The sequence below is a fragment of the Lissotriton helveticus genome, chromosome 3_2 (genome assembly GCF_964261635.1).
Source record: "Lissotriton helveticus chromosome 3_2, aLisHel1.1, whole genome shotgun sequence".
Lineage (NCBI taxonomy): Eukaryota > Metazoa > Chordata > Amphibia > Caudata > Salamandridae > Lissotriton > Lissotriton helveticus.
The window spans coordinates 72,832,542-72,851,112 of NC_136062.1; the positions used below are offsets into that span (position 1 = coordinate 72,832,542).

Here is an 18,571-nt window from a genome sequence, read left to right on the forward strand (position 1 = left end):
AGGTGGGTATAGCTTTGGTATTTCATTCTAAAGTTAAGGAATCTGCAGATCGATGTATCTATCAGATGAACAGTAATGTATTATCTGAGAGAGACACAGTCTAACCATAGATTCCTTAACAGCCCCCCCTCTGCTAACAATTTGCACTGTAAGGGTTATATGCATGTTCACTACTGACTTTATATACCAGTGATTCCTGTTTCACGTAATTGTGTAATTCAACAGACCATTTGGTCTTACTACTTAAATCTTGACTTGGGATTGCCATACCTTTCATTTCCATTTGCTTCATCACAACATTGGGTCTTTCCTTATGGGGTTTGTCTGGGTTTTGTCATACCATTTATTTACATTTAATTATGTTTTAAAGATACATTGATCATTTTTTACACACAGTTTCCACAGCCAGTTTCTAAAATGGCATATACCAAAAACTCTTTTGTTAAAAATAGGGCCATAATTGAGCTAAGGTGTGCATTTGTAAGGGATTTTACAAGGTTTTAGCACCAGTAGTAATTAGCCAACTACATTCATATAGTGCGATAAATAATATCTTGGATAATCACAAAGACAGCTTTTGTGCCACCTACAGCACAGAATTCAGTGCCATAGCAGTTATGAACTATGACTTTTTATAGCAGACAAGAGCGGTGGTGGGTGTCCCGATCTTATTGTACCAGTGTCAGAATCAATCCACATGATGAACCGTAATGTCATTCACAACAAACTGAATGACTGCAGATGTCAGCCCTTATATGACTGTAATCTCCCCTGCATATTTTCTGGAGGAAGATCACAGTGAATATGCTTAGCAAACTATACATTCAGCTAGAGTCCTTTTCTTAGTTGAATCTTTCAGTAGGATTTACTAAGCTCTGCTCTTTAATATCTTCCTATCCCCCCTAATGAGGCTGTTTGACTGCAAATATCCTGTGTTGCCTCTATGTTAATGAATTTAATCTCATCATCTTTAAAAACAGTTCAACTATCTACAAAGATATGTCTAGTTTAGGTACCTTTCTGTTAGACACTTATAGCTAGACACGCATTAAACAAAGAAAATGAAACCCAACAAAATGAAGATCATGCTGGTGTTAGCACACCTGACTATCTGGTCTGAAGAAATCACTCTTCCCTAGGTCTTTGCACCCTGCACCTTCCCTAAAGATACATTTCAGGATATGGATAGAAAGAAATTGTCAATTGTAGAACACATTTCCAAGATGTTATGCATACGTGTGTACCATCTACAACTTCTGAAGAAAATCCTTGGCTATCTGATATTTCCATAAAAAATCCAGTCCAACCTAGAAGCTAACTGGTGGTGAATAATAATAACCTGCTGGTCAATCTTCAATGTCTGCAAAATGCAACAGGCTCAACGTTACTGCACCTAAAGTAAAGAGGTACCTAATTTAAAGATAACTTGTTTCTCCAGCAATGCTCTCTATATTCTAGTTTCCAGTTCGTGAGCGCACTTAAAGTAAGTTGCTCCACATTGGGCACCACTCAGTTGAAAAAGGACCCTAGTTTTTTTGTTTTGTTTTTAAATGTATCAACGTTTCAAAATATCCCAGCTGACAAAATCTCTGAGGTCAACCAGCAAATTCATGAAGTGCATCCCTAAATTTAAATGTTTGAGATGTTGTGTAAATGAAAAGAGAAACCGCAAAACCTCCTGGAATTCAAAAGTAAGATGAAAACCAACCCTAATCAGATTTGCAGTTGAATTCCTCATATTGATGTTTTACCAATCCTTTTCTTAATCCTCAACCTTTAAAGCTCACATAACATATAATATAATTTACTTCCATTTGAAACTGTTTTGTGAGTTGCCAAATCATTGGTTATAACAAAACTATTTAGGTGATGAATAGTACATTTTGTTGTATTTTTAACATGTTTATAACAAAAACATGTAGCCTGTTCTCAGCAAGACCTGCTTTTCTACACTTTCGATTCACTAATATTTTATAAATATTTCACTTCTCTTAGTCTATACATAAACCATTTTTTTAGTATATTGATTTGCACGTGGCACTGAGTAGTTTGTCATTTTTTCTGCCCGACTGGCTACATCCTTGCACCCATTAACTGCCAAAGAGTAGCGTGCAATGTACATTTCTAAAATGTCATCACATTTTCTTTCAGCATAATTGCTAAGAATTGTTAATAGTCTATCAACAGGTGTGATGGTTGCAATTGTACCATGTAATTTGATGATTAGATATAAGACTGCGTATAAGCGGTTTCCCAAAAGCCACCTGTTTGTTGCCATGTGAATGTATTTGTGGTTTATATTTAGCTATATTTAAATGTACTAAACTAAATTCATTACATTTAGCACCTCCTGCACCATCTGAAGAAATGGATAAGCACCGTCGTCGATTTAACATGAGGATGCTTGTGCCTGGACGACCAGTAAAAGATACAGTAGCTCCTCCACCAGTGCCTGTGGAAAGGCCAACATATAAAGAAAAATTCATCCCACCGGAACTCAGTATGTGGGACTATTTTCTGGCAAAGGTGGGTAATTCTTAACTCAATATAGCAAAGTCACTGATTGCCGGTTGTTTCAAAATTAACACTGGCCTTTGTAAAATAGCAGAAATAACTGCCACATTAAACTGAATAAACCTGTTTCCTTGCTTGCCATCCTACCTTTGTACATTGATGCTAGCTAAATTTTTTACAAAAATAGATTTGCCTTTGAAATTTGTTTGCTGATCACTTCGGTGCTCCTTTAATTTTTCACCCACTTCTCCTAAAGAACAACCGAAGTGTTACAAATTAAAATGATTCTACTGAAAGATATAAAAGCACAGAGTTTTCTTAACAGGCTTTAGCACTGGCATATTGTAATAGATTAGGCTACTGTACTCAAACCAAACAGTAAGAGTAACATACCATAAAATGTATTTGTAAAACGCATGTTGACACAGAAGGGTATCTTGGCGCCGAATACCAGATGTTTATTATTACATAACTCAATGGTACTCATTTTATCGACCTCTGAAAGATGAATGGCTGAGTGGACCTGCCGGGATTTGAACTTGGGACCATGAGGTCAAACACAGAGCCACACCCCCCCCAATTGTGAACACATTAGTCCACTAAGCCACAAGACCCGGCTAATGAGAGTTCATGCTGGTCATGTCTCATTGAAGCACTCACTGGTATGTGGGGCACCAGACAAGTCAGCTTCCTCTCACCTTTGTTGTTTGCCCTGGCCATGGAGCAATTAGCCTTTCTTCTTATGGAAAAGGGCTCGAATTGGGGTATTCAGTATACCACTGACTTATAGGTATCACCTTATATCCTAATGTGCGGATTACCTCCTGGCATATCTACGAAATGCATATCGCAACTTGGAGGGAATTGAGGGCACCTGACAGACAGTGGTGAATTATCAGTCCACAAAATAAATACTAAAAAATTATCTATCTTCCCTATTAAACTGCTAGGAAAGCAAGATCAAATCCTCCTGCTTACATTCACCCTCCGATCAGAATGGGCCACGTTAAAGTATCTCTGAATATAAATATATCACAATTGTCATCTAATCTCAGGTAACCGAGATAAAACAGTTGCATCTGAAAGAGACTATTAGTTATAGATTAGTTATAGATTCCTTAGAATTACCCCCAGACGTCAGACTGGATCTGGCTCATTCTTTCTCAGCAGTACCCCTACGTGTCGATAGGTGATGTCATTCGACTCCGCGCTCGTCTTCGGCGTCTTGATCACCGGGATGACGTTGTGGTATCTACTAAGACCCCGCCCATCCGTGCTGACATCAGTTCTTTTTTTTTCCGTGCCAGCCAGCACATATCTGGACAGAGCGGTACCCGTAGACTAAACTTTTTCGACTTTTTGTCAACATCTTTTTTGAAGTCGTCGACCCGGTTTCAAGCCTTGTGACTCCTGTCACAAGCTGATGTTGGTCACAGATCCGCACCATGTGTGCCTTTGTTGCTTGGTGCGCGAGCATGACCTGAACTTGTGCTCCAACTGTTGGGCCCTGAACCCTAAGTCTTTGTGGTAGCGGTCCCCAAAGCTTTTGGAAGCCCGACAGTCGGTACCGAGCCGTTCGAGGTCCCAGGCGAGGGAAAGGTCGTGGGACCGGTTGTGAAGCCACCACCACCATTCGTTATCGAAGTTTTCGTCATCTGTTAAGTCGAAGCACAAGAAGAAAGCAAAGAAGCATCGTCGCTCTTCGCCTTCTCCCTGTCTGTCGGCCGACCCGACGCGGGACACTGAGGGTCGCCATTCTCCGGCTCCACCCTCGGAGCCTGCTAGGACAGCTCCGTGCTTCCCTCCCTTTCTGGCAGTCGGAGCATCCACTGCTCAGCTTCGTGCATTTTATGAAGCCCTCCACTGCATCTTAGGGCAGCCCGACTCCACCAGTTTGAAGAGCTGGACTGGAGAGAGGAGTTGGGTGATGCCAGTGGTCTGGATACCTCCCCAGACCTTGGTATGCTTTCTCCCCCTACCGTGGCTACGGAGGAGAAGGCTTCTTACGCTGCGGTGTTGCGTAGGGCGGCTGAGGCCTTGGGCTGTGAGCTTCCTACACTGGCAGTCAGGACTAACCTCCTGACTGAGGTGCTTCAGCCGGCAGCAGCTTCTTCGGAGCCTTTGCTCCCTTCCAATGAGGGTTTATGGAAAACAAGGGTACCCCATTAAGTGAACCTGGGATGTAATCCGCAGCTACAGCATTTACAGCAGCTGCCGCAAGGACGAGGAAAGTAATTTTTGCAGAGTGCAAGGAGATTTAATCACGACCCGAGGCAAGAGTCCGGGAGCCGCACTGGACCCAGATTGCACATCCTGTCCCCCACTTCAATAATTTAAAATTCGTGCTTCGCCTTTAAGTTATAGAGTGAAAGTATGCTTCTGCATACGCATGGAACAGTAATTTACATGGAAAGATCCTCTTCCCCTACTGAGAAATCCAACTCGCACGATAATCTAAGCAGAACATGAAGAGACCAATTTTCACCGCTAGACCAGACACCCATCCTTACGATTCACTTGTCTCCCTAAATATTTCAGACTGCTCACCCTGTTCTGATGATGATCTTGACTCACTAAAAATCAAAACGTCGTCAACCCCCCCCCATTGAAAATCCCCCCAATTGTACATATCGTTATAGATTTCTTTTTGTTGTCCCTGTGATATTTCGTATATTGTCACTTTCACTCTGTCACGTTACGCACCTTTTTCACTCATGTGAGCACCTGAACATACTTGTATGAATGCCAACTTGCAATTACAATGATTAAAAATACACATGTTTCCCTACGAAGTCTTTTCCCCAATTGATTCAATATCTAGACAAAATAATCTTTACCCTTGTGGTATCAGGCCACCCTTGAACCATTGTTTTTCTTATATATCCCTTCCAATGAGGCCCTCTCTAATGTCCTTCTGGGCTCCTGTTACAAGCCCAGCACAGGGGCTCCTGTGGATAGGATGATTGCCTGACGCCACCGCCCGACGCCACCGCCCGACACCAGGTGGCTCACTTTTCCTCTCCCAACACCCTACCCCCGAGAGCTTGGTGGTCCAAGCCTTATCCTTGAAAGGAAGCGGTTTCCCTACAGCCCCTCAAGATAGGGAATCCAGGAAGCTTGATCATCTTGGAAAGAAGATGTTTTCTTCCGCCTGCTTAGGACTGCGGTCAATCAAACAATCACAAAATTTGTATAGCGCGCTACACACCCGTGAGCGTCTCAAGGCACTGGAGGTGGGTGCTGCTACTGCTTGAACAGCCAGGTCTTGAGCAGCCTCCTGAAGGTTAGAAGGTATTCGGTCTGCGTAGAAGGATGGGGAGGGTGTTCCAGGACTTGGCAGCGAGGTGGGAGAATGATCTGCCACCGGTGGTCGTTCTCTAGGTGTGGGGGACGGTGGCGAGGCTGAGGTCGGCGGAGCGGAGCTGGCAGTTAGGAGTGTAGAAGGTGAGTAGTTTGTTGAGATATGCCTGACCGGTGTTGTGGAGGGCTTTGTGTGCATGGGTGAGGAGCTTGAAGGTGATCCTCTTATTGATGGCGAGCCAGTGCAGGTTTACCAGGTAGGGTGTGATGTGGCCGCGGCGAGGGATGTCGAGGATCAGGCGGGCAGAGGCGTTCTGTATGTGTTGCAGTTGTTTCAGTAGTATTGCCGAAGCTCCCGCGCAGAGGGCTTTTCCGTAGTCCAGTCTGCTGCTCACGAGGGCCTGGGTGACTGTTCTTCGAGGGTCAGTTGGGATCCACTTTTAGATCTTTTGGAGCATGTTGAGGGTGTTGAAGCAGGAGGATGAGCTGGCGTTGACTTTCTTGGTCATGGAGAGTGTGGAGTCGAGGATGAATCCCATGTTGCGTGCGTGGTCGGTGGGTGTTGGAGCAGCACCCAGGGCGGTCGGCCACCAGGAGTCGTCCCAGGCTGAAGGTGAGGAGCCGAGGATGAGGACCTCCGTTTTGTCAGAGTTCAGCTTCAGGCGGCTGTTCTTCATCCAATCGGTGACGGCTGTCATACCTTTGTGGAGGTTGGGTTTGGCGGTGACAGGGTCCTTGGTGAGTGCGAGGATCAGTTGTGTGGAGTCGGCGTAGGAGAGGATGTTGAGGTTGTGCAGTCTGGCGATGTGGGCGAGTGGGAGCATGTATATGTTGAACAGTGTTGGGCTGAAGGAGCATCCTTGGGGTACGCCGCAGATGATCTTGGTGGCTTCGGATCTAAAGGGAGGGAGGCGGATGCTCTGTTCTGCCGGAGAGGAAGGAGGTGGTCCAGTCCAGGGCTTTGCCTGGGATTCCTGTGTCATGTAGGCGGGTGCCTAGGGTGTGGTGGCAAACAGTGTCAAAGGCGGCTGATAGGTCCAGGAGGATGAGGGCAGCGGTCCCGCCGTTGTCCAGTAGGGCCCTGATGTCATTGGTGGCGGCGATGAGGGCCGTCTCGGTGCTGTGGTTGCTGCGGAAACCGGACTGTGAGGGGTCCAGGATGTTGTTCTTCTCGAGGTAGCGGGTTAGCTGTTTGTTGACTGTTTTCTCGATGACCTTCGCCAGGAACGGGAGCAGGGAGATGGGCCGGAAGTTCTTGAGGTCCTTGGAGTCTGCTTTGGGCTTCTTGAGCAGGGCGTTGATCTCGGCATGCTTCCAGCTGTCTGGGAAGGTTGCGGTTTCGAAGGAGATGTTGATGGCTTTGCGAAGGTGGGGTGCGATGGTGGTGCTGGCTGTGTTGAAGATGTGGTGGGGGCACGGTTCTGATGGAGAGCCGAGTGGATGGTGCTCATGGTTTTGATGGTGTCGTCGTTGATGTTGTTCCAGCTGACGAGGGGGTCGCTGCGGGCGATGGCCGAGGACTCTGGGGTATCGCGGGCTGTAGAGGGCGCCTGGTTGTTGAAGCTGTCGTGGATGTCTGCGATTTTGCAGTGGAAGAAGGAGACCAGGGAGTCGCACAGGTCTTGTGAAGGTGGGATGTCGTTGGTGCTGGCGTTGGGGTTGGAGAGCTCCCTCCCAATGTTGAAGAGCTCTTTGCTGTTGTGTGCGTTGTTGTCGAGGCGGTCCTTGAAGGAGGTTTTTTTTGGGCGGATCTGATGAGGTGATGATGCTGGTGTATGGCGTTCTTGTGGGCTGTTTGGTTCTCTGGTGTTTGTTTGTGGTTCCATTTCCTTTCTAGCTTTCGGCAGTTTTGTTTGGAGGTCTGGAGGTCCGCGTTGAACCAGCCGGCAGTCTTGTTCTTGTGGCTGTTGGAGGGATTCTTGATCGGGGCGAGGGTGTTGGCGCAGTCTTCGAACCAGCGTCTGAGGCTGCTGGTGGAGGCGTCGGGGTTGGTGGGGTCTGTGGGTGGCTTCCAGGCGAGGGCGGTGTGTAGCTGGTCCTCGGTGATTTTGCTCCAGCAGCGGTGGGGGATAAGTTTGGTGCGGTGGTGCGTGGTAGGCTTCTTGAAGGAGAAGTGGACGCAGCGGTGATCAGTCCAGTGGAGTTTTTCTGGGGCAGTTACACACATTTAATGTGGGACACTGTTGCGCAAGTGCTGCCACAGTGCCCGGAGGAGGCCCGGGCAGTGCTCACACGCATTGTTGCTGAGGGTGGAGACACAGCAAAGTTCACCATCTGGCGTGGGCTAGATACTCCCGACTCGCTGGCTAAGATTATTTTCACGTTGGTAGCCCTGAGGCACTATGCCTGGCTAAGAACCTTTGGCTTCTCTGGCGATGTCCAATCTTCCCTTTTGGCTACTCCCTCCCCTTCGAGACTACCCCTCCTGCAATGCCACCAACATTCCATCGCAAGTTGAAGGATCACTTGGCCCTTCTCAGCCAGGAGGTTCCGGATCTCTTGGCCAAGTAAGCTATTGAGTGAGTCCCGGTGCCGGAATTAAGTTGTGGTTGATATTCCCACTACTTTCTGGTACCCAAGAAGGACAAAGGCCTTCATCCTATCTTGGATCATAGGGACGTCAACCGTTCAAAATTTTGCTATAGGCTCAGGTCCTGTCTGCCCTCAACCCTGGAGACTAGATGGTAGTATTGGATTTGCAGGACGCATATTTTCACATCCCCAACTTACCTGCCCACCGGCGCTACCTTCGGTTCACAGTAGGCCACAAGCATTTTCAGCAATGTCAGCAGCTCTAAGCATTGGTATTTCCAAGGCAGCACTCGCTCGGCGATGCTTTTCGTCTCGAGTTGAATTGCGGTCTTCTATATGCCTTTCCGCCTATACCACTTCTGTCCAGAGTGCTGAAGAAGATCAATCGCTACTGGGCCCAAGTCATTCTTGTGACTCCGGACACGAAGAGTCTGGTATCCCGAGCTATTAAACATGGCCATCGATACTCCGATCTGACTGCCTGTTCAGTGGATCTCCTGTCACAGGGGATGGTCCTCCACCTGAACCTGTTTAGCCTCCACCTTCTTGCGTGGAGATTGAGCGGGGACAGTTGACAGCTTTTGACCTCCCTGCTGAAGTCTGTAATGTCATCTTGGCAGCCAGGCGTCACTCTACTAAAACAGTATATGCTTCTTGATGGATAAAATTGTGGTGTGGATCCCCTTTCTGCCCCTGTTTCTGAGGTTCTTCTCTTCATACTGTCTTTGGCCCAACAGGGCTCTGCTCTGGGCACCCTTAAAGGCTATCTTTTGGCCATTCAGCCTTTCTTTGCCTTCCTGATCAGCCTTCTCTTTTAAAGTCCCCTATTGTAAATCCTTTCCTTAAGGGCATAACTCACCTTTTTCCTCCTATTCCTTTCGTAATGCCCCAGTGGGACTTGAATCTTGTCTTTACTTACCTTATGTGCGCTCCTTTCGAGCCACCACATAATTGTCCTCTCAGACTATTGACTTTAAAAATTGCTTTTCTGGTTGCCATCACCTCTGCTCGCAGGTTGAGTGAGCTTCAGGCACTATCTTCTAAACCTCCTTTCCTTGCTGTCCATCCGGACAGGGTTGTCCTTCGAACTCGGCCTTCTTTTCTACCCAAAGTAGTTCTCTCTTTCCACACAGGACAGACCATCACTTTGCCCACCTTTTTTTCCATCCCCGCATCTTTCCAAGGAGGAGGAAAGACTCCACTGCCTGGATCCAAAACGTGCTTTATCATTTTATCGGGATCGCACAATATTATTCTGGGTGAATGATCAACTCTTTGGTGGCTATGTGGGCGCCAAGAAAGGTTGGGCCATGCAAAAATGGACCATCTCTCGATAGGTCATCCTGTGCATTAAGATAAGTTACTCCTTGGCGAAAGAGGAGCCTCCGGTAGGACTGCATGCCCACTCTAGCAGTACGTAGTCAGCCACTACTGCTTTGGGACTTGGAGTCCTCCTCAGTCACATCTGCCAGGCGGCTACATGGTAATCGCTGCTCACGTTCACTAAACATTGCTGCCTTGATAGTCAAGTCTGGAGAGACGGCTTCTTTGGCCATTCAGTTCTCCAGGACTTTTTGGTGTAACTTAATTTGCAGACCCCCCTCCGGGGTTTGTATTGCTAGGGTATCTATTCTAAGGTAAAGCATCTATAACTAATAGTCTCTTTCAGATGAACTAGTTACTTACCTTCGGTAACAATATATCTGTAAGAGACATATATTAGTAATAGATTCCTTACCGCCCCACCCATCCTCCCCGTTTTGCAAATTGACATCTAGAGTAATGGACTCCCTTTCAGTGCCCTAGTTTTGTGCACCAGTGATCAGTGTCTTGCATGGCTCTACACTTCTGGTGTGGAATGTTGTGTAAATGAACTGACAGCGCGCAGGGGCGCCGTCTAAGTAGATACCGTTGTGTCATCCGAGCGATCATGACACCAAACGTGGAGTCGACTGATGCCACCTACCGACGCGCAGGGGTACTGCTACGAAAACATTCTTTGTATCCAGTCTGACGCCTGGGGGTAGTTCTACGGTAAAGAATCTATAACTAATATATGTCTCTCACAGATATATTGTTACCAAATGTAAGTAACTTGTTTGTCTATAAGCAAGTCAGTCGCTTTTCGGTGCAGACTCCCACTGCTCACTATTGATAGAATTGCTATTTCTAAAATTGTGATCTTACTCCGAGTTTGCAGGCCTTCTGATGTCACTGCCAGTTTTTCTCCCATGTAAGTTTTTTTAAAGACATCAATAGGATGTTATCCAACTTGATATCAGAAATTGGATGAAGAAGAATTGCATTACAAAACATAACGTGTATTTGTAAAGCACACGTTCACCCGGAAGCATCTTGGTGCTGAATAACAGATATTTATTAGCACTCTAATATTGGTTTTGCGTAGAAGCAAATGCTTCTAAGGGAGATAATTCCCTGTCCTAACCTTCTTATAGAGTCACGACTTGTAGTGATCAAAATACACAATCCAAAATTTAACTGTGTATAGAGACCATCCAAAACATAAGATTTCTTTGCTGTTTTAATATCGTATTTTGCTCAATTATTGTCTATATAATGCCATATTGTTGATACATGTTACAAAACTCGTTGTTGGGGGTTCTTCTGTACATATATCCCAGAGAAAAACACAACAAGCCGCCGACACGTGTTTCGTTACTGGGAAGTAACTTCCTCAAGGCTGCAAACAGAAAATTACAGGGATAAGTAATCTGGTATCTGTCATCATTTCATCTCTTATACTAGTGCCAAAAATTCACAAACTAGTCAATCCTGACAGATCCCAAGAAAAGACCGAATGGTGATGTTCTCTTTAGGCAGATAGTGTGCAGACAAGGATTGTCCAGCGAACAGGAATTTAGAAAAGTGATTAAAAGGTTCTAAAAGTGAGTATAAAAGAGTAATCCAAGTTGGAGAGATGAGTGCCATGCAGTGCTAAAACGGAGATAGTAGTACCCGCCGTGTGTTTATACAGGCTGTGAATTAATACCTTTTATTATTTCCTCATTTGGATACGTCATGTACAGCTTTCAAAATTTCAAAGACGAAGGATTGATGAGCCTGTGAACCAACGGAAAGATTCTTACTCATTATAATGAGCAATTCTAAAGATGCCTAATTACATGCTGGGCAAAATGATAATATTACCTTAATTTAAAGGTTGAGTTGCCTCTCAATCCTATTGGTAAACAGTGCTATTCCTCAGACATTATAGAGGTGTAATCCTAAAAAGAGATGTCCAAATGTTATTTATTTTTGACGCGCATTTCTCAAAAGAACCCAAATGATGGGGTTTATTTAAAGGCCTTGCTATCTATAAAGAGTTACCTTATCCAAACGTTTTCGCTCAGCTGTGTGTAATGTATTTGACCACAGCCAGTTAGTGATAGGTCCAAAACGGGATTAGATGGAACGGTGTTTAAAATTCTAAGTAAAAGACAGAATATTATTTATTAATATCTTCATGAAAGATTTAAAAGTCCAAAAGTTGGCATGTTTTTAACAATCTTAACAACATTGAACCAAGAACATGGGTACACGAAGGCAGGCGCCAAGGTCCGTTAGGTACATGTCCCGCTGTATAAGAGTAATGTGGTACTTATTTGTGAACAAGGGAGGCCGTAGAGAAATGACACGTTGTCTAATGTAAACATGCTAATCATTTGTTACCTGGAAGTGCGGCGACGTACGTGATATAGTTCCCCAGTGTCAAATTTCTGTCAATTCTATGTGCCAATCCAAACGCACGTAATAAGTAATGGTATCTCTATAAGTGGAAAAATGTATTGAAAATATTCAAGGACTGTTTAAAGATGGTGGTCAACTGTATTTAGGACAGGTCAAACTTATTTCCTATTAAACTATCCTGAATTGGGATAGCAAAGTCTGACTGATATGAATTTGTTTATGCTAATGTGCCTCCCATGGCACTTATCCTACTATCCCAGATTTTACTCAATTGACATCCACGAGGAGTCATTAAGGTAAGTCTTATTATTGGCTACGTGCATCTTGCTTACCAACAAATGTGTCCTCAAAAGGAATGCTGGGAACCCTGAAATGTTCCTGAGCAAAACCTAAAAGATAAATAAATGTATATAGGCGAACAGAAGTATAACGTCCATGGCTTCGCATTAAGAATTGTCAAGTAAATTCCAAGGGGTTTTGAAAACTGCGGACTCGACTTTTAAAGAGATTTAACTAATATCGGAACTCACGCTGAAAATGTACTTTCTGCCAAACTGTCAAGATTAGCAGTTATATCACGTTTGTTTTAAAATTCTTCAAGGCAATTTGATAGAGAAGTGAGTAAAAATGCTCGGGCATTGGCAGTTGCAAACGACCAATTAAGTTGCTATTGTATGTGTACATAGCCCAATGGTGCAGCAAAACTGCTCCCAAAAAAGTATGATAAAAAGAATCAAATGCAATATATAATACAAGTGTGCTTACCGGTGCGAAGTCTGAAACGTTAAGAGAAGAGCTTTGATATGCTCCTGAGTAAATGGGAAAGGGAGAAACAGAAATATGTGTTTGCATTAATCCAAATGACCAAAATGTAGTCTTTGAGTTTAAAAATACTCGGGAACTAAACATACACAAATCAGAGTCACACGGTTCCCGTTGGCACTTACTTGAATTACCGCAGCATATCATGGAAAACCAAGGTGTCTGAGGGAAGTGTAGTCGGACAGCCACGCCCGGCGTCCTACTCTCGTTTATACCGGTCCTTTTTCATAGCAATAGAAAACAGATTTGAAAAGAAACGGATGTGAGAAAACCTCGCAGTATCTAGCATGTATGTTGGTCTTTTTGGCGGACATCTTGGAATAGAGCTAGATGTAGGTAAATTAGATTTACCGATTCATAAATACAGAATTTTACCGATTCGTTATTCATGAATCGGTAAATCTAATGTAGGTATTTATTCGGTAAAAAATACCGAATGGTAGGATTCGGTATTTACCAAATCTGTAATTACTGAATCGGTATTTGTCATTGATTCCTATGGACCTTGAAAAATTACCGAATTGCCAAGGGGGACAGGGTGTCACTTTGACACCCTGTTGCACCCCTGTTTCTGGCTTGTGTGCCTTTAGGGCATGTATGTGTGCCACATGGCACATGTGTACACGCACAGATGTGCATGTACACAGGTATTCGTTATTTACCACCAAATAGTATTTGATGGTAAATAACGAATCGGTAAGGGCCTGTGGCACTGTTTAAAGTGCCACCTACATCTGTATTTACCGATTCGGTAAATTTACTGATTCGGTATTTTACAGAATCGGTAAATTTACCGAATTGTTAAATATACCCATTCTGTAAAAATAAGGCCCCCTACATGTCAAACACCAAATACCGGTCGGTAACGGCCGAAATCGGCCGTTACCGACCGGTATTTGGTGTCCTACATCTGGCCCTCAGTTTCCTTAACTAAGGTTACAATTGGAAACCGTGTACAGGCAATGAAAAAGTCGTGATAGATGAGAAACAAATAGAAAGGAACATAAGCAATATGTGATAACGGATAACAGAATATAAAGGGACAGATTATAACAATAAAGCGAATCATAATAGTAACAGTATCTTCAATTCTTAACAAAAATGTTGTTCAATTTGCTAAAAATTACGCATTTATGCCAAATTGGGTAATTTTGACATATTTCACAGACACATTGAAGCAACTAAATATTCAATGCAGAAAGTTCATTTAGCATCTGACACCGATCAGTTGCACAGTATTTATAAATAAAACATTAAGATGTCATTTAAAGGATGTGTTACAACAGATTGGTATTCAGGGAGTGCATACATCATCTTACATCATTATTTTACATTATCATTTACAGGAATTCATTCCAAATATATTCTAAACAGCTTGGTATCATAGCGTTCAAATATAGAGTAATGCATCATTACATCAAAGCTTATCTGTAGCCAAATTTTAAGAAGAATCCTTCATTTGCAAACTCCTACCCCAGTTTGTATGTGATACACCACAGAATTAATTTCTAATACAGAAAGGCATGGTGGATATACATGTACATACAGTTAGTCTTTCAGAAATACATGTAGTTCTTTGTCGTAATTCAGACCTAGCTCCACAGCCCGTAAGCGAATGATCCATTCTGCTTCAAGTTTTCTAAGAGTGGCTGTACGGTTGCCCCCCCTTGGATCATTATAGGCCTGTGCGATTGCATGAGATCTGATATCTGTTATACAAGTATTTGGATGGACCCTATTGAAATTTACTGCCATAGGGTAACTGTTGTCATTATTTCTGATTGCCCTGATGTGTTCCTGTATTCTCTCTTTTACTGTTCTTATCGTGCTCCCAATATAAATTAGGTCGCAAGGGCATATGATACAGTACACTATAAATTTTGAGTCACAGTTCATGAATTCCCGGATATGATGAGTTATGGCCGTATTGTACCTGAACTCTTTTGTGCCATTTAGTGCAAGGCGCACATATTACAATGTGCACACTTACAAAAACCTTTCGGTTTTTGGGGCAGCCAAGTATCATCTATTTTTCTTAGAGGCAGGAAGCTAGAACATAGGATGTCTCTCAGTGTTTTGTTCGTTCTAGGAATTATTTTAGGTTTGTTGGTGAGATGCTGACTCAGTGAATTATCCATAGTCAGAAGATGCCAATGTTTTGCTATGATTTTATATATAGCGTGGCTCTCAACATGGTAGTCGGTAATGAGGCCTATTTTATTTGATGTTTGGCGTTGTGTGTCTTTTCTCTTCTTGGTGGTCTTATTGAGTAACGTGTGTCTAGATGTTTTCATTATGCATTGTTTTGCTGGTTCTAGCATGTCCGGAGAGCAGCCCCTACATTTGAAACATTCCTGTAGGTTGTCAATTTCCCTAATGAATACTTTGTCTTCACTGCAATTGCGGCGAATGCGGGTAATTTCTCCCATGGTTATGGCCCTAATTTAGCTCTTCGGATGCGCACTTTCCGCATGTGTGAACTTCACTAACTGACTGAAGTTAGTGAAGTGTGAACTTTTAAAACAGCTTTATATTCAGGAAAAATCATCAATACAACTAAAACGTTTTTGCTAATCTGGTTTCAACTTAGACCCCAGGACTGAATCCAAGATCTAGTCCTGGAACTATCAAAGTAATCCATGAAGTAATCAACTGTACTTTCCTATGAAAACCATTGAGCTCAATGGAAGAGGGTGTTGCAGAACTGTATTGCTATTAGCTAACCTGTGATTATTGTGTGTATAAACTTATTGCTCCTCTGCAAAGTATTTACCTGAGAGTACGCGTATCTCGAAAAATATATTTTTACAACTATTGGTTCTAAAAATAAAACAACTATATCGAAGGATATAATAACAATTGGCCTGGAGTTCAGTTCTTGAGTGTGTGAAACCTTTTGCTGACTGAGTGTGTGCAACGAATGCTTTACACTGTCCTCTGGTACTGCCTTACTGCTCGACCAAGCTACCACTTTGGAGAGTAAGGTCAGTCCTGACTTTAACCTCTGTTAAACCTTTGGGTTTTGTGGACTCTATACACACTGTACTGCCTTATTGTCCAGTATATATAGAGCCACCTTCTCACAATATGTGTCTATATATATATATATATGTAGATATAGGTATACTATATCGAAGTAAGGGATACAAGTACCACCTTACCCAGGCTGCAGTAGCAGATCTGTGGTGCCATTTTGGAAGGCTTCCCAGGGGTGGCATAATACATGCTTCAGCCCCTGGCAGGCCTCTGAGGTACCTATGCCCTTGGTACCTAAGGTACCAGATAGTAGGGACTCACAAGGGAAACAGATAGGATGGGACCCTCGATAGCAGGATCCCAGCCAAAGTCAAAAACCATCAAAACACCTGGGAAAAAGTGGGCTAACCATGCAGTTGGATTCCACCTTCCTACAGCGAGTTGGAATGTTTTAAAGACTTGCGCACTACGGCCAAGTCCTTAGGTTTTTCGGCCACGCCCGCCTCCGCCTTCAGCTTTCCGCTCCTTTCGTGGCCACGGAAGGGGTGTCCCAACACGTTGGCTCCAGAGGCACAGGCCGCAGCAGTGTCCGGCCAGACGTGGGACCCGCAGAGGCGGGTCAGCGGGCCAGCGGACGGGTTAGTCAACTTCCAGCCCGGCCACCACTGCCCCAAAACCTTCTTAGTCCGGTCTTTCTGGCCCTTCAAACACCAGTGGGCTGTAGGATTCGCCATCACCTCCCCCGCTGGCGCACCAACACTTTGGACAGGTTGGTTTTACAAATAGTCCGAAGGGGCTACTCCCTCCCCTTCAACACTACCCCTCCAGCCATGCCATCCACTACCACTGCATGTCAGGGGATCACTTTGCACTTCTTTAACAGGAAGTTGCGGCACTCTTGGCCAAGGGGGCCATCGAGCGCGTTCCCGCGCCAGAAGTAGGATGTGGTTGTTCTTCCCACTAATTTCTGGTGCCCAAGAAGGACAAGGGCCTGCGTCCTATCTTGAACCTCGGAGACATCCATCGCTTCCTCCGTAAGGAGAAGTTAAAGATGCTAACTCTGGCTCAGGGCTCGTCTGCTCTCAACCCTCTACCCTGGAGACTGGATGGTAGCGTTGGATGCATATTTCCACATCCCCGTCCTGCCGGCCCACCAGCATTAACTGAGGTTCACAGTATGCCATGAGCATTTTTAGTTTATCTTGCTCCCCTTTGGTCTTACCAGTGCCCTCGGGTGTTCCCGAAAGTGATGGTGGTGGTCGCAGCTCATCTGCACAGATCAGGGGTTCCAGTCTTCCCCTAGCTCGACGACTGGCTGTATAAGGCGGGCTCGCCCCAGGCAGTTATCTCCCACCCCCAGACTACGGCCGACCTCCTGCATTTGCTGGGGTTCTCCATCAATGTGCCGTAGTCACACCTGATTGCCTCTCAGAGGATATTGATATTGAGGTTATTATTCTGATCTTTCAGGTTCTTTCCTGGGTTTCGGTCAGGATGACCCTGAGGCTGCTGGGCCTCATGGCCTCCTGCATCCTGCTTGTCACTCTTGCCAGATGGCATATGCAGGCTCTGTAGTGGGACCTGAAGTTCCAGTGGGTGCAGCATCAGGGGAACCTGTCCGATTACGTCCAGATCTCGGAGGGCACTGCACAGCAGCTGCAGTGGTGGCTCATGTACCGGCATTGGGTCCAGGGCAGAACCCTCTCCTTCCCCAACCGGAGCACACAGTGGTGACGGACGCGTCCCTCCTGGGATGGGGGACCGCATGGGAGAGGTGGCGATCAAAGGCCTCTGGTCTCCGTTGGAGTCCAGGCTCCATATCAACCTTCTGGAGCTTCGGGCGGTCCGACTTACACTGAAGGCATTCCTTCCCTCTGTCAAAAGAAAAGTTGTGCAGGTGTTCACAGACAGCACCATCACCATGTGGTACTGCAACAAATTGGTTGGGGTGGGGTCGTGGACCCTATGTCAGGAGTCTCTGCGCCTCTGGACATGTCTGGAACAGCAGGGCATTTCCCTGGTGGTTCAACGCCTGGCAGGTTCACTGAACGCCAGGGCGGACAAACTCAGCCGCAGGTGTATGAGGGATCACGAATGGAATCTTCACTTGGACGTGGCGCAAGGTCTCTTTCGACAGTGGGGAGAGCCTTGGTTAGATCTATTCGCCACCGAAGAGAACGCGCAATGTCAGCAATTATGAGCGTTGGAATTTCCAAGGCGGCACTCGCTAGGCGACGCTTTTCGCCTTGAGTTGCAGTCTGTTGTACGCCTTTCTGCCTATACCAGTTCTGCCCAGAGTGCTGAAGAAGATCAGACGCGACCGGGCCTAGGTTATCCTTGTGGCTCCAGACTGGGCACGAAGATACTGGTATCCAGAGCTACTTAGCATGTCTGTCGATCCCCCGATTCGTCTGCCTCCTCAGGAGGACCTTCTGACGCAGCAACAGGGGACGGTCCTCCACCCGAACCTGTCCAGTCTCCACCTACAAGCTTGGAGATTGAGCGGCGACAGTTTAGGCCATTTGACTTGCCTCCTGAAGTTTGTAATGTGATTCTGGCAGCCAGGCGTCCCTCCACAAAATCGGTATATGCCTGCAGGTGGAACAGATTTGTGGCATGGTGCACATCAAAGGCTGTGGATCCACTCTGCCCCCCTTTCTGAGGCTCTCCTCTTCCTTCTTTCTCTTGCCCAGCAGGGCTCTGCACTGGGCACTATCAA

At 45.3% G+C, this 18,571-nt stretch overlaps 1 protein-coding gene across 2 annotated transcripts in view; it reads left to right on the forward strand.

Moving 5' to 3' along the window:
* DMXL2 (Dmx like 2) overlaps positions 1-18,571 on the forward strand; it is a 1,907,871-nt gene that overhangs the window by 1,131,118 nt on the left and 758,182 nt on the right. For both annotated transcript variants that reach the window (XM_078684818.1, XM_078684819.1), the window contains exon 29: positions 2,345-2,526. In XM_078684818.1, the coding sequence (XP_078540944.1) occupies positions 2,345-2,526 (182 nt within the window). The remainder of the gene's footprint in view (positions 1-2,344; positions 2,527-18,571) is intronic.